We start from the raw sequence: 22,693 nt of genomic DNA, 5'->3' as shown, positions 1-22,693 counted from the left end.
GACAAGTGGGCGTGTAAAGCTTTGAAGCGTGTTTTGGCGCTCTTAGCATTTATAACGTACAAATGCTTAAAAAATGGGAGTTGATTACGAGAATAGCTTGACTGTGTCTCACCGAAGTTGATCCTGTTAGTCATGTGTTTATTTGCTTACTCAGGTCACAGGGAAGTGGCCGCTATCCTCCAGTGCCCTGGAGAGTGGTTGGTTGTCGGCAACCAGGATTCACCGACGTTTTCCAACGATGAAGACTTTCCTGAGACTGGGGATAAAGAAATGGCTGCTATTTATTTAGAGTGAGTATCAATCTAGTAACTGATAGCCCAGGCTAAATGATTCTAGGTTGTTGTCGTCGATAAATTAATCAGTATAAAAATTATTCAAAATTGACATATGGCGCCCAACGTGGGGCTAATGATACGAAATCATGTCACCATTTATTTACACTTATAATGATTATATTAACAACGTCTATTAATTGATTTACGTGCTGTAGTGCAAAGTTAATTAAATTAAAAAGCTGCCTACTGCAACAGCTCCGTTTAGAAATGGCGCCCAACGAGGGACTACTGAATCTTTTTATTATTAGTATACACGATCTGATCGGCCGTTCTGTAAGCCGATTATGACGTAATTCTCGACTGAACTCTTGTTCTTAATTTAAAAATTACCCTTTACTGAGACTGGTTTTTACCTAAATCAGGGTTTCTCAAACTTCTTGCCCCGTGCACACCTAATCAATTTCCCAGATGGCTGCCAACTACATAAGGAAAAACGGGCACCACTATGAATATAAGAAAGTCTTGTCATGTAGGGACTTGTTGCGAACCCCTTTGCTGCCGAACCAGGGGTTCGTGTATCACGCCTCGAGAACCTCTGACCTAGATATTGGCACAGGGCGGACACGCCATACATCAAAATAATTTGCGTTTATATGTGTGCGCGGCACGTCTGTACACGCGTCATTGTGTATGTGTGGGTAAGTCGCTTTAAAGATAAAGATAAAAAAGATAAAAAATAGTTTATTCAAGTAGGCATATTACAATGCGCTTATGAACGTCAAATAAAGCTATACCGGCTCCAACCGTACACCTCTGTCTCTCTTTACTGAGAGGACGCCAGATTCATGTCGCGGGCGGTCGCGGGGCGAGGTAATTCGAGTCGGGGCGGGGCGGTGCGTGGCCGTTCTGTATGATAATACCGTTACTTTAATTAGTTATTCTGTGATATCGGTTCGCAGGCGTCTGATCCCAGTGTTCTGCGCGCGCTACCTGGGCGCGGGCGGCGCGAGCGTGCGGCGCGCGTGCCTGTCGCTGGTGCGCAAGATGGTGCACTACACGCCCGCCCGCCTGCTGCGCCGGCTGCCCCGAGCCACCGCCAACGCGCTCACCATGCTCATCGCCGCCGTGCTCGACAACGTGGTAACATAACATATACATAACATGTGCCCTTTACCATCGTTTCGATGCCGTACTGCGCACTCTGTACTAATTACGGGGAAATACTCGTATTGTACAAATGATTTTTTTTTTCAACAAATTTTTCCTTGTAAATATACAGCCCTGTCTCCATATCGCGCGGCATACTGTCGATCAGAGCGAGTTGGCTCGCGAGCCAACCCGGTATCCAATGCGCGCGGCTGCCTCGCGAGTCAATGTTCGATAGTTTGCCGCGCGATATGGAGACGGGGCTTACGAGTGTGAAGTAGGGTATCGGTTTTTTGTTGACTTTGCTATACAACGTGGTAAGTGATCCCTTTGATACAAGTGTTCAGACATGTTCTCTTGCAGCTAGTAGATACACGGGCACTAGCAAGTCAAAGATAGTGTAATACAGCTGAAAGTGTCTGCAGTAATATTAGTGAAAAGCTTATGAGTCAACTGATGCCGTATCGTCGTAAAATCATATTTGAAAAATACTAAAATTAAACCTTTATAATATTGAAACATTTCTTGCCTATTTTTTTTTTAATTTGCCGCCATTTTCTGCTGACAAAATTACTCAGACCGAGAAAAGTCTGTAGCGATTTTGATAGCCCACGCAGCGCAAGTGTCATTGTAAACGTCAAACTTCTATGAAATTATGACATATAAATAACACTTGCACTGCGTGGGCTATCAAAATCGCTGCAAACTTTTATTGGTCTAACTCTATGCCAGATTTATGTATTTGAGGGTGATGGAAGTACAGCGGTTGTGTGTGTAGGGCGAGGTGGGCCCCCGGCGAGCTGTGCCTCGGGCGCTGCGCAGCCGCTATATCCGCGCGCCGGCGGTAATGTTCCGATGGTGTGATGATTCCGAGTGTGCGCCTGAGGCTCTAACTACTGCCCGAGCGGTACAAGTATCATAGTCGCCTACACTCCGGTTTAACCGCTCTACTGAGTTTGTGCGGGGCCCGAATGGCTAGCCGTCTTACGTTGAAGCTATAGCGCGCATCCGACTTCTCGCTCTAACAACGTGGTTGTTACCGTGGTCGAGCGGTAAATTGACATCGTATTAAACCTTGTTTTGATATATCCCATTTCATATAACAGTTTGATTGTCCCGATTGGTCCAACTGACCTGACATTTTAGTATGAAATTATTACAAAAGCAGGATAATCATCCTGCGTGAGTGTATGGGATATAAACACAGAGTTTAAAGCCACTTTATAATGTACCTTAGAAATAAATTAATAGTGGAATAATTTATAACACTTTGAACTCTCGCGTTTTGTACACATATTTGATTACACAAAAGGGTCTACCGCGATATAATTTCATTGACATTTGCTGGGACGTCAGTCTTTCCGTGACCACTGGTGCAATTCAGCTGAAACGTCGGAATTTAAGGTAAAAACAATGAAATTATATCGCGGTAGTGGAATAATTCATTGTTTCGAGCGAGGCTCGAACTCGCGACTCTGGATCACTAGCGCATCGCTCTAACCTGCTGTTGTCTTCGAGTGAAGTCTCGGTAGCTCAGTTGGCAGAGCGATGGGCTACCGATCCAGAGCCGCGAGTTCGAGCCCCGACCGAGACAGTGAATTTTTACACTTTTAATTTACTTTTTTATAACGTAGCCTTTAAAATAAAACTATTGATGGTGTTTATCAATCTATGCCAAAATTTAAAGTTTTGATTACTAAATGCCGGGTTAAACATTCTATAAGGTGATTATGATACTTCTACTCTACTCTAAAACAATTATTAGCCAATATTTCAAAAGGAACAAAGTAATTGGCCTTAAAATGAATTGTTAATAAAATGGTCAGTAACTTAGAGCCGTAGCATACGGCAGCGTCGTACCGATGAGATTATTTTAGCCACTTACATTGCAATTTATGTCGCACTGATGTATAATCAGCATCCAATAGATAGTGGCAGCCATACAAATGAAAACCCCAAATTTTGTTACTGAAATTTGAACCTACAGTGTAGGGAATAGAGTTGATTTTGTTTTGTTTGAAAATTTAACAATACAAAGAAAATGCAACTCTGTTCTAATTGAATATGATTTAAATTTCATCGTACTGAATAAGTTCTAGGTAGGACCTCGAGGTTATACCGTATCACACCTTTCGTACCATAGCAATAAGTACGTGTTCCGATATATTTGACCACTTCGGCCGTCACTTCTATTTGACGCTGACTGTACTTACGATCGAACTCCTTAAAGTGTATATTTTTCAAATGGTACGATGCTGACTCCAATATTTGCTCGGCTTTGTATTGCTATATATGAAATAACGATTTATGTACCTGTTTCACATACATCACAGTACTGTTTACTAATAAGCACCGATAATGGATATTATGGTTTATGTACATATCATGTTTCCTCGCATCACTGTTTTATATACAAAAACCATCACACCATCGAAATTTACTTGCATTGTTTTTTTTGGTGTTTTTATGTGTTTTAATATTGTTTCTTCGTAGATTTTAGTCCCGCTGAGTTTGGGGTTGAGTAAATACTCTAACCCTAAATAGGCGTTGAGTTTTGATACTGGGTTTTTGAGATTAAGGCTGCCTTTCCACTGTAGCGGAGATGAGAGACGTCTGGAAATCAACCAAAAGCATTCGTTGTAATCCAACGGAGCGGAGAAAAGAATCAATGCTATTGGTTGGTTTCCGCACGACTCCTCTCCGCCTCAGTGAAAAGGCAGCCTAATGCCAGTAGCTGCCACATTCAGTGACTTTTAAGGGGCCCACTGATTAACAGTCCGCCACTGAGTAACATGTTAATCAGTAGGCCCCATTATGCCAATGGCATATAGATCGGTTATTGCAACTATTGCTTTTGGTAACTATTTGGAATACTTAACCCATTTTAGGGGGTATGCCTTCTTTGAGTGGCCACGGCGGTTATTGGTGCATATATTTACATTCGGACGCCATTTTAACGCGAATTATATACAAGGCGTATAGGAAATTTGGATAAGCGTACATGTTGAGTGTTGACTCAAATATGTATTTCTTATTCTGATTCGAAATAACCACTAAACTTGTTAATATGTGTATCAATAATACAAGTGTTCATATAACCGCTTCGCTGTGGCTACAAAAACTCCAAACTGTCTGAATAAAATTCATCACTATAAGGTCTTTCTCACACGGAACAATCCAAAGAAAATTGTCAACTGCGACGCGGTCAAATAAATGACATACTTCCACACGACACAAGTTATCAAAAACTGGCCGGGTAGCCTAGAGGCCCTAGAGGTCCAGGGCGTTAGCCTGAAGACGCCGGTTCCAATCCTGCCTCCGTATATGGCAGTATAAAGACGTTTCTATCAAATATTCATGAGGAATTTCAGATGGAAACATCCTTATTGCACATAAAGCATAAGGACCCTTCTGTGATGGAAAGCCACATATGAAGTAGTGTGACTACTTAAATAACATAAATCTAAATATTCAATGAAATAATTTGATTTGTTCCCTAAGTTTTATCACAAACTAATTTTCAGCGTATGGTCGTGCGGGTCGCAGTTGACAACTAGTCATTTTTGGGTCGCCCCGTGTGTGAAAGGCCTAAAGCTTTGGTCTCCCGTTGACGCTGCTCTATATACAGCGTTATGTTTTATAAAATAGCTTCCTTCCCATTCAATTTCACGCTGACGCGTCAACCGGAGACCCTGGACTAAATATCTAATCTCTTATAGGATGACGACGATGGTCACATCATCGTGCTTGGCATCGCCGAAGAGGTGATGGTGAAGGCCACAGACATCTACCTTGAGCAGTTCGCGAGGCTGGGCGTCTTCAGCAAGGTGGAAGCTTTGGCGGCCGAACCGGCGGCGAGTACTGCTAACTCCACTAGTGCAGCTGGTATGTTCAAATGTTGATTTAATTAACGGGTTGATTAGGCGGCGAATCCAGCGCCGAGCGTGGTTTAAAGTAGGTTCCTGTTGTTGTTTTTTTTCTCTTTTTCATAAAGACAAGCTCACTGCAGTGAATATGCAGCTTCATCGCGACTTGTTTTTGACACGTCGGTGGCAAACAAGTCTACGGCCCATTTCTTGGTTAGTCGTAGCAAATACCGTTATAAGAGATTATTTTAATGGTTATTATTAGATTATTTTAATGGTTATTATTTAATTTAAACTCTTCTACAGCGATACGCATTACGAGATTTATGAGCCTGAGAAGTAGGCCCTGTTATGGCTTATGAGCTTTCGTCTTAGGCCTGGGTCTTTGGTTTATGCTGTACGCTGCGCATGGCGTAACAATGGATTGGAGATTGTTACAATTCTATAGAACGTGACGTCCTGACGTATGTGCACAGCGTACATCACCAACCGGAGACAAAGACCTAAGTATATTTTGTAAAAGTTACTTCTTTTTTTATCATAGACAATCATAACTTAATTTTTCTCATTTCTTTTTCTTGTATAGAGGATACTGAAATAAGTTACACAGATACCGAAGGTAACTTCCAAACGAATATAGAGACAAAACGCTTAACAATTTCATACCAATAATTGGACGTAGTTTAGCGAAAAAGATCCATTCTCAAAAAAATATCATTTAAATGTGTGATTTTTTGAGATGTGCATATTTTATTGACAGATTTGTGTGGGTTGGATCCTTTTATCTAAATGACGTTAAATTTTGAAACACGCTCCATCACAGTTACTCATTCCACGCTCGATAACTACATATATGCTAGCAACTACCAACACAATGTCACTTTATAGAAATGCTACAATTCAGTCAAGAGATAAAAATATATGCTGGCAATGTTAATGGCTCTTTAATGTAAGACTGCCTGTTGTATGTCTCTGCTTTTAATTTTATTACCTGTTTTTTGAAGGTTGCAAAACATTCTATGTGATATTTGATCTCCTGCTCGCTCCTGGCTACGCCCGTTTCCAGTTTCCGCTATTTTAAAGCTGTGTTTGATGGATTTTTGGTCGATTGAGTTGGTTAATTTACATATAAAATCCTGTTTTTGTGTCAAGTTTCTACTAATATTATTAGGCCGGTTTGACAAATTGGGGCACTAGTACTGTACGTTTATTATCTGGAATATATTCTTTTTTATGTGTAATTTCGCAGTATAGCAATAGGTCGAATTTGTTAACCTGTTGACTGCCAAAGATAATGACGCACGCGGCTATAGCTCAATATCAACGTTCGTGCGTTCTGACAAGGTTTACGTTGACGCGCTCCAAACTGTAGGCGTGGCGTTCAATACAGTTTAAATGTTTACGCTGGTGTTACATAGACATAGACGAATTCTAAAATACACACATTGTTATCCAGGTGGAACAGAAGACGCGACAAGTTTGTGTAGCAACGTAGCGTACTCTTGGGGCGAGTGGTCCCTGTGCCGCGGGCGCGACGCGCTGTACGTGTGGAGCGACGCGGCCGCGCTGGAGCTCAGCACCGGCTCCAACGGCTGGTTCCGCTTCCTGCTGGACGGCAAGCTGGCCACCATGTACTCCAGCGGCAGCCCGGAGCACCAGACCGACAACACGGGTACGTTTATGGCCAGGGTATAACATCGTCACCATAGCAGGTGACGATGCTATACCCTGGCTTCGCCGGCAATAAACTCTAGGAAATATGTGTCCATAGCAGAAGATTGTCTACTCTGAGATAAGGATATTATTAACCAGTACATATCTTTTTTCTAAATTTAAATGTTGTTAACAGAGAACCGCGGCGAGTTCATTGACAAACTCCAAAGAGCCAGAGCGTCGGTGAAAAACTCTGTACCACAGCCGATATTGTCCAAGCCCTCACACACCAAACTGATACTTGGTAACTGGTCTCTGTCCTGCAAAAAGTAAGTATTGTATAGTATTGAATCCCTTATAAAGGCAGTGGCGTTTAAGCGACCACATATGTACAATTACTTAGAAACTGATAAAGATAAAGAGAGAGAGATGACATTTAATGTATTCTCCAGTGCATTACATACATGAGAGGGTATTTAAATTTCATGTGGTATATCTGTGTGACTGGGGCCTTAAGGGTTAAAGTATAAGACAGGTTTAAAAGCAGTAAATATGTAATTATGTTGTAATCATGTATGGCGTCTACAAGTCTCAATCAGCTATAAATCTGTCATTTTCACAAATGTATTTGTAAGAAAAGGATAAAACATACATTAACTGATTGACGCTAGTAACGTTTTATGAATAACCCCCTTGGGTTAATATACACTTGAATTGCTTGACAATATTTGTGAATTAGTTTTATTTACCACAATTTTGTAACTCTAGGGAAAAGGAGCTTCAAATACACAACACAGATGGTCAACAGCAAACCACATTGCTAAGGGAAGATCTACCCGGGTTCATATTTGAATCCAACCGAGGGACCAAACATTCCTTCACTGCTGAAACATTTTTAGGTAAGTTTTTTAAGCCATTATAAGACTATAAAGACAAAGGTGAATATATTGCTAACATGATTTTGATCTTTATTTCAAAATGATAGGGATCAATTTTGATCGCTCCGTTTGCGAAAGGATTTTTTAAAACATAAGACCACTTTTAGATTAGTATGTATGTGTGCTTTCTGGCTTCTATGCTAAGGTGGGTTATTATTTCTGCGAACACCTGTTCTGCCGCGCTTACAATGAGAGCGGTAACTCATTTTGAAATGTCATTCAATTGTATACTTTGTACTTGTACGATTGTAACAATTGAAAGAGATTTCAAAATAAGTTACTGTTCTTATTGTAAGCGCGGCAGTGTTTGATTCATCAGAGATTTATTTTAAATTGTATCCTTGTATTCTTTAAAAGATAACATTTGTAATTACAGCTGGTTATCATGTATTAATTAGATGTTTCTACAGGGCCAGAATTAGCAAGCGGATGGACAGACCGCAGACCCACAGTAACGAATAACGCGAACAACGCTAACCAGCGGCGCTCGCGAGTCTCTGCTAAGACTGAGGCGCTCAAGACGCAGGTACGTTACTCGAGGAGGGTTTTGAGAAGACACGACATCGGTAGCAGTGGCGAGTGGCCATACGTGGGAGTGTGTCGCCGCGATCGGACCTCTTGTTTCATAATAATTCGTAGCGATGCATGACTCGCCGTGGCCACTACCGCGCGAAATCTTGATGAAGCATTTACCCCCCTTATTAATAAAATTTTACAAGACTCAATTGTACCTCTCGCGTTGAATGATGGACCTTATGAAAATTAACTATACCTAATTTATGTTTTATCCCATTCTTACAAATACATAATAAAGGCCCATTTACATGGTTCGAGTTTCTCGCCCCGACCGTGCGATTATCGTAGCACGAGGAAAAATATAGTATCATGTACACTATACGTACGATATCGCACAAGACGGAGCGATAATCGCCTCACCCTTGATGATTGGATGTCTCCGTATAAACAAAATTTGAATGCGAGAATCGTACTTCGAGTTCATGTGCTATTCAGTCGCCATCATGAGTGTATTTTTAATCTTTATTCTGTTTTCATTTTGGATCAAACTCTTTAATTGCCAACTCATGCAAAAATGAATAAAGTGCTGCTTCTCTTGCATCCCTGTTTTTGTAATTGATGTCTTCCGGGTTTCATATTTAAGCATTCGTAGCTTTTATACATCTGAAATAACCTTACATATGTTGAAGTTTCAAATTTGTACTACGTTTTTTTGGGAAATTTTAAATGTTTTATTAATTGCCATAACTCAGAACAAAGTTTTTCTTTTCAAAAGGCTGCTGTCTCCCGCTAACTTTTTTTTTCTTATAGTGAACGCCATTCCATTTTAGCTAAGAGCCAATAATAAAATAAATGCAACTTAAATTATATTAAAATTAAAAATAATGTGAGTAATAACTAATATAATTACAAATATTGATAGTATGGTGGTAATGATTAGTAAATAATCACGTAAGTTGACAGGTAAAACTCGTATGAAAATCGGTTCGCACCGATTCGTGCGATACTCGCACGTACGTGAAAAAATGTCATACGAGAACCAGTTTAGACGAGTCGAGAAATCGTAAGCAAATATCTCCCTAGAATGCAGCTCCCCGTGTAAACTATTTCGCCTGGCGATAATCTCCGTACGAGTCGATAATAACATAATCGTAAGCGAGTTTTTATTTGTCGCATGAATGTAAACATTTTTATACGATAATCGCCTGACGATTATTGCATACGATAATGTCATACGATTTCTCGCCCCAAAACGTGCGAGAATCTCGCACCATGAAAATGGGGCTTTAGTCAAAATGACATTTAAAATAAACGTGTAGTAACGCCATTAGACGTCAAAGCCAGTACTACAGTACAAAGATAATATTAAAAACGACAAAGTTTGAACAATTGACATGAGTTACTAAGGCCCACTTGCACCATTCAACTAACCCGGGGTTAACCGGTTAAACCTGGAGTTACCGTGGTTACCAGTACAATTTGACACTAGGTTATCGGTTTAACCGCTTAACCTTGGGTTAGTGTAATGGTGCAAGTGGGCCTAAGGCGTATGACGCGCTAGCGGCACACTCGCCAGATCTGGATAGTCCCTTAGTGTAAGGCCTGAGTGGACGGTCGAGTTGAGCGTGCAGCGGGGCGGGGCGTGCGGCGTGCATGTTAAACAAATGCAAACGTATAGGAGCGGCCTTAGGCACGCTGCTCAAATCACTTGTGAGCCCGGCGCCACGCTGCACGTCCCGCCGAACGCTCCGCTTCGAGCGTCCACTCAGGCCTTACACTTAGTGGTCTACGATTTAAATGTATAAATAAAATGTTGATATTGGCTTAGGTGGGGTCCCGCGCGCGCTCGCTGTACGCGCGGCACCTGGCGGGCGCGGCGGGCCGCCAGCCGCGCGCGCCCGTGGCCCGCCTGCGCGCCGTGCTCACGCTGCTGCAGCGGCAAGCCACCAAACCCACCAGTAACCTACCATCTTCCTTTCCATTACACATTCTTACACTAACGTATGAGCAGATTATCGCTTGTCTAAAAGATATTAGCATTCGAGAATATTTAAAATCCGACATTCGTGTTTTATAAACCTGCGGCGGTAGCACGGTCGCATTTTTATCGCATTTTTAAGTGCGAAAGTGACGAACATAGTGACAGGCGATAAAAATGGAACCATGTAGTAAGATTTTATGTAGTTTAAGTGCGAAAGTGACGAACATAGTGACAGGCGATAAAAATGGAACCATGTAGTAAGATTTTATGTAGTAGACATGTAGTAGAGAGTTTCCCATAAAAGTGATGCTAAGTCCGAATTCGATAGTCTGCCACGGCGGAACTTGCCGAAAGTACGAAAAAGAAGGCCACTTCCGGTGCGAAAAAAGGGGGCTTATTTAACCCATCTGATACCGAAATAATAGTTATGGCAGCAGTTAGAAATTTACATGTAGACACAGAAAAGCGAAGTCTGCCAGTATTTTTTTTGCCAGACGCTCTCAAAGGTGGCCACCGGGACCCCTAATTTAACCCATCTGATACCACCATGAAACCAATTCCAGTCGGTAGGTATGAACCCTCATGTCAGGAATATATAAGTCTGCCAAGGCTGTTCCTGCCGAAACACCTTGGCAGACGAGATTATTTGAGCAAGGTCAGCATCGGTTACCCTACACTAACCCATCTGATACCACCATGAAACCAATTCCAGTCGGTAGGTATGAACCCCCATTTTAGGAATATATAAGTCTGCCAAGGGTTTTCCTGCCGAAACACCTTGGCAGACGAGATTATAAGCAAGATGACCATCGGTTACCATACACTAACCCATCTGATACCACGATGAAACCAATTCCAGTCGGTAGGTATGAACCCTCATTTCAGGAATATATAAGTCTGCCAGGGCTTTTCCTGCCGAAACACCTTGGCAGACGAGATTATGTTAGCAAGGTGTACATCAGTTACCCTACATCAACCCATCTGATACCACCATGAAACTAATTCCAGTCGGTAGGTATGAACCCCCATTTCAGGAATATATGTGTGCCAAGGCTTTTCCTGCCGAAACACCTTGGCAGACGAGATTATAAGCAAGATGACCATCGGTTACCGTACACTAACCCCTCTGATACCACGATGAAACCAATTCCAGTCGGTAGGTATGAACCCTCATTTCAGGAATATATAAGTCTGCCAGGGCTTTTCCTGCCGAAACACCTTGGCAAACGAAATTATAAGCAAGATGACCATCAGTTACCGTACACTAACCCATCTGATACCACCATGAAACCAATTCCAGTCGGTAGGTAGAGTCTGGCTAGCCAAATTTTGTTGACAGATATTTCCTTGTTGTATCACCAATTGTCTATGCTTTAAAAAAAATTAACGTCTGTTGTCAATTTATGTCATTCATTCAAATTGTCCAAATTGTTCACGGTTTATAAGGCGTTTATTTTAAATAATACTTAAATAATATTAATAATGACTATTCCGTGTGTGGTCCGCAAAGTATTATTTACGCTCGTAAATAATTACGACAATGTGCGAAGTCGACGTGAAGCGTTTTATAACAAAAAACTGCAATGTTTACAAGTCGTAAACAATTTAGTAAGTTGGTGCTCTATTAATATTTTGATACTTTAAGTACTAGTTATAACATTTCCATATAACTTTGATTAAGTACGTGAATTTATTAGGGCGTTTTCAGAAATAAATATCGAAATCCCGATTCTCAGAGATCCCGGTGTTTTTGGGTTCTTTCAACTCAGAATCACTAGCATATTCAAGTCTGATGATAAAATAAAATGTCCCAAAAATTTGTATGAAAATTGTACATTTCACTACGTCACGCACATACAAGTGAAAAAAATTTCATACTAAAACGTGACGTAATGGAATGGACATTTTGGGACATCTTTTTTTAATGGAGGGATGGAGAATGCTGTCGATTCTGAGTAGAATGAGCCCAAGAACGTCCAGATGTGAAAGAATGAGGTTTTCAATATTTATTTAATTTCTGAAAACGCCCATTAATACCTGAATCTCATAAACAGGACAAGTGTGTAAAAAAACGGATAAACTAGAAGTTCTGGAAAATATCAATAAAATCTAAACATTGGAACGTAAACTTATGCGTTTGTCGTTGACTGTACTTTAAATAGTGGTAGAAATTATGTGAGCTGACTTTGAGTGCACGTCAACGTATATTTAACTTATTTCCTTAGGTACCTTACGTGTGCACAGAAAATCAAAAATATTTTCTAGTACCAAAACTATAATTCCTACTACACGAAGTGTGACCAGCCCAAGATTTTTTGAATTTCCCGCCAATAATTTGTGTAATATTTCAGTAGCCAGACTCTATGCACCCTCATTACAGGAATATATAAGTCTGCCAAGGCTTTTCCTGCCGAAACACCTTGGCAGACGAGATTATGTTAGCAAGGTGTACATCAGTTACCCTACATTTACCCATCTGATACCTTGTTTGACAAGTCCAGGCTGCCAAGTCAAGTCTGCCAAGGCCTTGGCAGACTTATATATTCCTGAAATGCGGGTTCATACCTACCGACTGGAATTGGTTTCATGGTGGTATCAGATGGGTTAGTGTACGGTAACCGATGGTCATCTTGCTTATAATTTCGTCTGCCAAGGTGTTTCGGCAGGAAAAACCTTGGCAGACTTATATATTCCTCAAATGGGGGTTCATAACTACCGACTGGAATTAGTTTCATGGTGGTATCAGATGGGTTAGTGTACGATAACCGATGGTCATCTTGCTTATAATCTCGTCTGCCAAGGTGTTTCGGCAGGAAAAGCCTTGGCAGTAGTAGTAGCCTTGGATGTAGGGTAACTGATGTACACCTTGCTAACATAATCTCGTCTGCCAAGGTGTTTGGACAGCAAAAGCCCTGGCAGACTTATATATTCCTGAAATGAGGGTTCATACCTACCGACTGGAATTGGATTCATCGTGGTATCAGATGGGTTAGTGTACGGTAACCGATGGTCATCTTGCTTATAATCTCGTCTGCCAAGGTGTTTCAGCAGGAAAAACCTTGGCAGACTTATATATTCCTAAAATAGGGGTTCATACCTACCGACTGGAATTGGTTTCATGGTGGTATCAGATCGGTTAGTGTACGGTAACTGATGGTCATCTTGCTCACATAATCTCGTCTGCCAAGGCGTTTCGACAGGAAAAGCCTTGGCAGACTTATATATTCCTGACATGAGGGTTCATTCCTACCGACTGGAATTGGTTTCATGGTGGTATCATATGGGTTAAATTAGGGGTCCCGGTGGCCACCTTTGAGAGCGTCTGCCAAGCACTTCCGGCAAAAAAAATACTGGCAGACTTCGCTTTTCTGTGTCTACATGTAAATTTCTAGCTGCTGCCATAACTATTATTTCGGTATCAGATGGGTTAAATCAGCCCCCTTTTTTCGCACCGGAAGTGGCCTTCTTTTTCGTACTTTCGGCATGTTCCGCCGTGGCAGACTATTGAATTCGGACTTAGCATCACTTTTATGGGAAACCATTGTGCATTTCATCGTGGTATCAGGTCGGTTAGAAAATTTGCGGCCGGCTCTTATACTAATGCTGCAATTGGCAGACTGTCTTATCGTCGGGTGACAAGCAAAAGTCACTAACTAACACCATTGAAATTATTTGACAATAAACCGTGTTACAAGTGTTATAAAGTGCATTGTTACTTTAATTTTTGATAGTACTTAGTGACTTTTGCTTGTTACCCGACGTTATATCTATTTAGACTGCTCACACAGTCGGGATTTTTTTGGTTTCCAGTAAATACTATTGCTTTATCTCAACAACTAAATCTGAAAACTAAATATCGAATATTGGACTAAACAATTGTATTATTACAGAAGACTGGCAGCAAGAGATGAACGAAGCCTTAGAGCAGTTAACTGAGCTGTTATGCGGAGAGGAACTTCTATCCGCCTATGAACTGCAATCATCGGGGCTCGCACCCGCGCTGTTGCAAGTGCTGTCACAACAACCTAATGGTAAGTATAAGGGAAATCCTGGTTTGATCCCGTTTGATCGGAATTGTACATATGAATGTGTTTACTCATGTGCGGTTCTTGTGTGCAGAACCGGCCTCCCAGTACCTTGCGCGCGAGGAGCTCGTCCGGGCCTGGGCCACGGACAGCCGCGCGGGCTGCGCGCTGGCGGCGCGGCTGGTGGGCGTGCTGGAGTCCGTGGAGCGCCTGCCCGTGCACGCGCCGGCCGGCGACGCGCCGCCGCCGCCCTCCACCGCGCTGCACCACCTCACCAAGCGGATCAGGTACTACATTTGTGTGTGGCGTGGAGCCATCCGGACCAGGGACGGCCGAGCGGGCTGCATTGGGTCTTGTTTGATTTTTGTCCTTTTATAGCACGATCTTCGGCCACGACGCGGCCAGTATTAAAGTATAACAAGAACACAGTTTGCGTTTATTATTGTATTTAGATAAGTCCAAAGTAACAGTAAAATCAACAATGTTTCATAGCAACAGAATATATTAAAAAGACAACACTTCAAGTATAAAGAGGATGTTCATCCTTAATATTCCCTCTCTTTTCAAGCCAAAGGCTTCGCACAGTTTAATCAATCTTGGTTTGTAAAGAGGTTTCGTAAACATATCGGCAAGTTGATCTGCTGTCGGTACTTGCTCAATTGTTATATCTTTTTCAGATACACACTGTTTCACATAGAAGTGTTTCAGTTTTATGTGTTTCGTCTTCCGGTGTTGCTCATATGGAGGATTGTACGCAAGCTTGATTGCAGACTCATTGTCAATGCGCAAAATTGGCGTATCAAGTTTTATTTTCAGGTCTTGGAACAATCTCCTTAGCCAAACAATCTCACGGCTGGCTTCACTGGCCGCTACTATCTCCCTCTGTAGATGATAGTGTGATGACAGTTTGCTTCGAACTGCGCCATGATATTGCTGAACCAGCATATAGGCATAATATTCCACTAGTGGAGCACCCCGTCGCATCGTCTCCACCGTGATCGGGATCGCTGTAGCACACCACACGCTTTTCACCTTTCTTATACTCAAGCCCTGTATCGACAGTTCCCTTCAAATATCTAAGCAGCAATAAGCAGCGATAAGCAGGCGCCTAAGCGTTTCAAAAATCAGATAGTCAGGCGCTGCTAATCCTCACGACTAACACGACATGGCTACGCATATTTCAAATCTTAAAACTCTATGGTATGATCTGAACAAAGAAATTGAGGGAAATAACCTGCCAGAAATGCTATTAATATGCAAAATTTTGGACACACTTCCTGAACAATACTTTAGCTTCAAATCAAGTTGGCTTTTAATGAATAAAAGTGACAGGAACATAGAGAACTTGACTACACAAGTATGCGCACACGAGAGGTCTCTAAATCAGAAAAGTAGTGAAGAAGCCGGAGGAAGCAACGAACTACTTATGTTACGAGGGAATAAACAGTACGAAAAGAAAAGAAATAAGAAGTTCAAGAAATGCAATTACTGTGGAGAAGGCTTTCACAAAGTCACAGCCTGCAAGAAGTGGATTGCGGATGGTAGACCTCCTAAACCTCCGAAGCAAACCTCTAATATTGCGACATTGACACTGACTGACCTCGCTCTTACCTGCGAAATAAAGAATACGGATCCATACTCGTGGTATGTAGATAATGGCTCGAAAAGCCACTGTCTCTAACAGAAGAGATATATATCAAAATTTCGAAAAGTTTGACGAGTCTTCTACTAGAGTAATGACAGCCAGCGGACAGGAGATACAAGCCCTAGGAAAAGGCTCAATCCATCTTGAAGCTGACATTAACGGCCACAAAGAGATAGTAATCCTTTCAAACGTATGGTACATACCAAGCATCAAACGAAACTTATTTTCCGTGTTGTACGCGCAAGATACGCTGAAAAATAGCTGTTTTAAGTCAAATGGCCTGTCTTGTAGTTTAAATAATGATGAAAGAGTGCTATTACTTGGAAACCGAGCCAAATATGGCGATTTATACAAACTTAACGTCAAGGTTTTGATGCCGAAGCTTGAAGTGAACCAATTATCGGCACCTCAGAATCTTCAACTCTACCATGAACGCCTGGGACATCAGAACAAGAGACATGTGGCAAAACTGATACACCAAGAGCTTGGAGTAAAGTTAAACTCAAGTTCATCAGATATTTGTGAAGGCTGTGTTTTTGGAAAGAGCCATAGGCAAAAATTTGGTATGAGACCAAAAACCACGCTCTGCTACCATATTAAAGTATAACAAGAATAGAGTTTGCGTTTATTATTGTATTTAGATAAGTCCAAAGTAACAGTAAAATCAACAATGTTTCATAGCAACAGAATATATTAAAAAGACAACACTTCAAGTATAAAGAGGATGTTCATCCTTAATAGCCAGAACCTCCATTACATCTGCCCGAGTTCAGGAACGTTTGTTTTATACGTTATGGTGACGGTTGTTCATCTCTTCTCAGCATATTTGCGTCCACTGCTGAACATATGCCTCTTTCATGGATTTTCATGTTGTTCTGTCTGCGGCGGTTCTATGCCAGGTCGGCCCTGCCGTCTTTCTCGTGTTTTCCGTCCCTCCGGCTTCCCAGTCGAGGTCTCCAGAACAGTATTCGCTGGCCCCATCGGTCGTCATCCCTGCGGCAGATATGGCCGGCCCATTCCCACTTCAGTTGCGCAATTCTTTTGGCGATGTCGGTAACTCTCGTGCGTTGGCGAATGTCCTCATTCCGAATTCTGTCTCGCAGGGAGATCCCGAGCATCGCGCGCTCCATGGCTCTCTGTGAAACTTTTAGCTGGCGCACCCTTCCGACGGTCAACGTCCATGTCTCGCATGCGTAAGTCATCACTGGGAGGACGCATTGGTTGTAGACCCGGGTTTTCAGTGACTGTGGGATTTTGGACTTACATCGCCTAGCTTTCCAAATGCGCCCCAACCCAATTGAATGCGCCTACTAATTTCGGCATCCAAGGGGTTACCGTCGAGCGTTATTTTCTGGCCCAAATATACGTAATCGCTTACTCTCTCCATCGTTTTGCCTTCCAATGAAATGGTTGCCTTTTCAGCGGTGCTCATCCACTTTGTTTTCTCCATATTCATTTTTAGACCAACTCGCATCGATGCCTGGCTTAGATCATTGAGCATGTGTTCGAGATCATCAGGTGTCTCTGCGAGTAAAACAATGTCGTCAGCAAAGCGCAGGTGGTTTAAGTACTCTCCATCTATCTTGATACCTCTGCCGTCCCAGTTACAGTGTTTAAATACATCTTCTAGTGCATTTGTGAAAAGTTTTGGAGATATTACGTCACCTTGACGCACTCCTCTTCCGAGTGGTATTGAGGTTTTGGAGCCTTGAATTTGCACTGTCATTGTCGCTGAGCGGTAAAGGTTTTTCAACAGCTGGATGTATCTGTAGTCTATTCGGCAACGTTTTAAGGAGTCAAAAACTGCCCAATGCTCCACAGGTTGTTCATCTGCATTTTTATTAATAATAGGATTGAAACTAGTCTAAAGTTTTATTTACTCACCCCTTCAATATCGTTCGATGATCGTTTCACCAATCTTGAAAATTAAGTGCACATCCAAAATTTACCCATCAGATTACGCGTAGTCCGCGCAACCGAAGACGGCACCGAAGACACGGCCAACAGCAACAACGCCGGCCGCAACCTCAAGGTGGAAGCCCTCACCACCGTCCGCCAGCTGGAGCGCTTCCTCGCCAAGTCCGTGGCGCGCCAGTGGTACGACATGGAGCGCTCCACCTTCAACTTCGTGCAGCGCATCAAGGCGGAGGCGCCGATCGACTTCGTGTACGACGTGAGTATACCCGTCCTGCTCTACCCTGAAGCCCTGACCGTCCACCAGCACGCGCCCTCGGCGAATCCGTGGCGCGCCAGTGGTACGACATGCAGCTTCAACTTCGTGCAGCGCATCAAGGCCGAGGCTTCAAATAATGGCTGGTAGACGAAAAAACGTGCGTCTATACGGGACAGCAATTAGGATTGTTCATTTTTTTTAGACCCCCATTTTTATTTTATTTTCTGAAAATATAGGTTAATTTAAGATACCAATTTGAATGATTTATTAATTCACGGCTCGGTTGAATATTTATAATTTATTGAAAATATGAGATACGACTTCTCGTAAATTACATGTAGTGGCTGATTTGATAAAGCACAAGCAATAACAAACATTAAAAAAATAGTTGTAATTGTCAATTGATTGTAATGTCACCTGTCTACAATGTCAGTGTCACGCGTTTCTATAAATAATATCGTCTGGAAAACTCGTTTATTTTGAATAATTTCAAAATACCTACGCTATATAAATTTGTGAAAGCTGATTCCAGAAATCTGCCTAAGTTATATAATATAACTTAGTTTTATTGGAGTATGTATCCATAATATAGCATCCAACTCCAACCATAACTTGGCTGAAATCAGGGGAGCAAAAATACAAATGTAAGTTACATCATATATTTTTTAACTGATTCGATTCGTAAGATGATTGGATTCATAAAATCGTTATAAGCGTCCATTGCTAAGGTAGCACCCAGTGGGTTCTACCGGCTTGTCACCATTGTTTGGATATTGTACTATATTAGGTACATGCCAATTTTGCTAATTATATCCTATAATTTCAGGTCATCATGTGATTCCTATTTAGATACGGCTGTGGGATACGTAATGTACGAAGGAGATTGATTTTGTTAAGGCACTTGGGCCCTGAACAAAGTTGAGCATTTTGTATCGAAACGAACGTCATATTAATCGTCATAATACTTTACGACAGTAAATAATGCCTGGGAACAGAGTAAATAACCAACCATACACTTCTCTTCTGGTTCGTCAACAAGAAGCCATCATTGTCAGCTGCTCGTGCAGAACATGATGAACATACATATATGTATAGTTACTTTTTTTTGGGAAACATATATACATATATATGCATGCCAAACATGGAATTTTACCGAAAAGGTAAAAAATAAAATAATCACATGCCAGCGAGGAATGGAACGCAGCATGCTGAATGTGAAAAAGATATATAAGATAAGACACAGCACAATAAGAGCAAAATTAAAAACAATTGATGCTCTTGCTCAAGCAAGGAAATTAAAATGGAGATGGGCTGGACATGTCGCGCGTCTGAAGGACCGCAGATGGACAAAAAGGAAAACCAACTGCACGCTGGGATGACGACATTAAAAAAATTGCCGGGCAGAACTGGCAAAAAACTGCTCAGGACCGAGAAAAATGGCTAGCTTTGGAAGAGGCCTTCACCGGAGGGGTTCCTGCTTATTAGACTAAGAGTAAAAATACTAACAAAAATCAATTTAACTAAAAAACAAATAAGTACTAACCAAATCTAACTAACCAAACAAATCATGTACCTATCAAATAGCAGGAAATAAAAGGCTTTTTATTTTTATTTTATTTATTTATATACATATATTTCCTAAATTAATAAAAAAGTAGGTAAACAAAAACATGTTTTATTATTCACAACTATTAACTTAAGTCTTGTCCACCATGATATCAGCAGCTTGAACTGCAACATGTACCTGGAAATTAGAAATTATATCTTTTTAAAGCAGTTTCAGGCTGAATTTTGAGTATGACTATGTATTCTTGTATCTTTCTAGTAGGCACCATCTCTGTTTAACGGTTTGCCTTTATATACTCTGGCTACATTACCACAGAAAACACATAGGTCCCCGCGACCCTACCTACAAAGTGAGCTATTAAATAATTGTAGTAAAATAATATTAATTTTATACTTACATCGACGTGATCCTCACAGCAATACTGTGTGTAAGTAGGTAGGTATTCCAAGTTCAATTCACGGCACCATGTTTCACGTCGTAGGTCTTCGCGGATTCGAACAATTATTTTTGTGAATCATTCCCACACGTAGGAACAAGGTCTTTGATATATTAAGCAACGAAAACTACTGTTTAGGTATCAATTATAAATCAAATCATAACAAACCAGCGCAGCGGTTTAACTGAAAAATTTCATTATGACAATGATAACTTTGACAATTACGTGAGTGACGGATTGATTTACTATGGTCCGATAACTTTTATTATGCGATGACTTTACATTCAGCCAACGAGAAAGGTCAAACTAAGGTCATAAGGATATTTGTTGAAATATCTTCAATCCTCAATTATTATATCGCAGCAAATGTCGGAAACTGTTTGAAAACCTCATATCTCGAAATGGTTTTCGAAATAGAACATTTAAAAAAAAATGAACAATCCTAATTGACAATAGACAATACAAAATTACACGCGTTTCATACTTATACCACGTGTCCCAAAATTCAACGATAAGCTGGCACCAGAAGATGGATCTGCTCATGACTACTCGAGGAAAAAAAAGAAAAAATATATACCTCAATTTATTATGGAATTACAAAAAAAAAAAAAATCGACACCCCTAGTGGTATGTTTAACGACCATGTCTACAATTTATCAATTTGTTTTTTAATTTTTTTTTTATAGTTTTCCTTGAGTAGTCATGAGCAGGTCCATCTTCTGGTGCCAGCTTATCGTTGAATTTTGGGACACGTTGTATAAATTCTTCACGAAACACGTCGTAAGACTTTGACGCTCATATGTTCTAAAATAAGTAACCGTTCCTTTTCCTACTTAAAATCGTTGTTTATTCCACAGCACGATTTCGACGAGAACGGCGTCCTATACTTCATCGGCAGCAATGGGGGCACCGCCGAGTGGGTCAACCCGGGAGCACATGCCCTCGTCTCCGTATGGTCTTCCGACGGCCGCCAATTACCCTACGGTCGCGCCGAAGATGCTCTGTCCCGCTCACCTGAACCGCTGAACGTGCATACGAACGATGATAGACGCGCGTTTATAGCACTCGATCTCGGCCTGCAGATAATACCTACAGCCTATACGTTGCGGCATGCGAGAGGATATGGACGCTCAGCGCTCAGAAATTGGCTCTTCCAGGTTTGTCAAATAAACAGTCGTTGTTATGATTTCGCCTTGACGCGGTCCCCTGATCTTCGCGCGGACCCCAACTACCTTACTCGTCTCACACTCGATCTCGGGCTGAAATTTTATTGAATAAAACGTTCTACAGCTCTCATTATGACCACTTCTTCGTTATCGTGCACTAGCCCTTATTTTCTAGTAAAATTGTTAGGCTGGCATTACAATGGGTCATATTTCAGATGTCTGCGGACGGCATGTCATGGTCAACCCTACTGGCGCACAGCGACGAGCAAGCACTACAGGAACCAGGCAGTACGGCCACGTGGCGTCTTCGCGCCGACGCGCCCTACCGCTACCTGCGCGTGCAGCAGAACGGCAAGAACGCCTCCGGGCAATCACACTACCTGTCGCTCTCCGGCCTCGAGATATACGGCAAGGTACTGACTGAGCAGAGACACGCACTAATCGTGCCTCTGCTTCCTTGCCTCAATCTTAGGTCTTGGATCAAGTTTCATCATGCAACAGCCCCAGAACGCGTTTTTTTGTGTTGCCATGAACATTAGGATCTTTCATCTGCTACTCATTACTAGACCACCCTGAACTTTTATTTGAAAGGTAGTTTATGCTTAGTACACAACTGCGTTTTGTAAACAAACATGTCGTAACCCAAATGTTAACAACGTTAGAGTCTAGACGACATAAAAAAGGTCTGCTCTTCGTACCGGATACATATTTAATATTAAAGGGACAGATTTAACGAAATTAAACTCTATATGAGAGCGGTCAGTGCCCTCGTGAAATGAATTAACTATATTGTGGGTTAACTTTTTATGTCACGGTCGTCGCGCTTCGCTCGCTCAATGTCGGCCAAATACGTGCGTGAAATTGGCTCTCTGTTGTAACTTTTTGTTAGCTTTTATTCCCTCTTTATTTTTTGCATTCGTATGTTAGTTGTCTGTTTAAAAGCGTATTGTTTTTTAACTCTTGCTTTTTTGTTTTAAATTAAATAATGATTTTGTTGCAAAACCATGAGTGCATTTAAATAATATAATTTGTACCTTAATTTGGCATCACAGTAAATCGTCATATGTATACGTATAAAGGGTTGTGAAGCTCAAGCGTCTATAGGCTAAGGTGTTCGCTCACCACGTCTCATGTTGTTAAGCTTCGACTCTTGAAGAATCTACTGTTTTGTAAACATTCTAAATTTTTCAAAGCTTTTTCTTTTGATTCGTCAGCGTTTAAAATACTGGACTGTGGACATAACCTTTGCTAATTCTAATCATTCCAATTATTGAGGTTCGAACGCACCACATTGTGTGCTTTTTTG

At 41.5% G+C, this 22,693-nt stretch overlaps 1 protein-coding gene and 1 non-coding gene across 2 annotated transcripts in view; both read left to right on the top strand.

The window, feature by feature from the left end:
* The window catches only part of LOC134793497 (E3 ubiquitin-protein ligase Ufd4), a 76,854-nt gene that overhangs the window by 17,706 nt on the left and 36,455 nt on the right, over positions 1 to 22,693 (top strand). The window contains exons 12-25 of the mRNA XM_063765079.1: positions 155 to 290; positions 1,235 to 1,415; positions 2,200 to 2,265; positions 5,141 to 5,306; positions 6,744 to 6,959; positions 7,137 to 7,269; positions 7,709 to 7,839; positions 8,289 to 8,404; positions 10,223 to 10,352; positions 14,266 to 14,406; positions 14,495 to 14,687; positions 18,002 to 18,218; positions 21,079 to 21,378; positions 21,603 to 21,800. Coding sequence (XP_063621149.1) covers positions 155 to 290; positions 1,235 to 1,415; positions 2,200 to 2,265; positions 5,141 to 5,306; positions 6,744 to 6,959; positions 7,137 to 7,269; positions 7,709 to 7,839; positions 8,289 to 8,404; positions 10,223 to 10,352; positions 14,266 to 14,406; positions 14,495 to 14,687; positions 18,002 to 18,218; positions 21,079 to 21,378; positions 21,603 to 21,800 — 2,324 coding nt within the window. The remainder of the gene's footprint in view (positions 1 to 154; positions 291 to 1,234; positions 1,416 to 2,199; positions 2,266 to 5,140; positions 5,307 to 6,743; positions 6,960 to 7,136; positions 7,270 to 7,708; positions 7,840 to 8,288; positions 8,405 to 10,222; positions 10,353 to 14,265; positions 14,407 to 14,494; positions 14,688 to 18,001; positions 18,219 to 21,078; positions 21,379 to 21,602; positions 21,801 to 22,693) is intronic.
* Trnag-acc (transfer RNA glycine (anticodon ACC)) lies at positions 2,944 to 3,015 on the top strand. The gene has a single exon. It is a non-coding gene; the product is annotated as a tRNA-Gly (tRNA).

The sequence above is a fragment of the Cydia splendana genome, chromosome 1 (assembly GCF_910591565.1).
Source record: "Cydia splendana chromosome 1, ilCydSple1.2, whole genome shotgun sequence".
Classification (NCBI taxonomy): domain Eukaryota; kingdom Metazoa; phylum Arthropoda; class Insecta; order Lepidoptera; family Tortricidae; genus Cydia; species Cydia splendana.
This window is presented reverse-complemented; position numbering and strand designations above follow the sequence as displayed.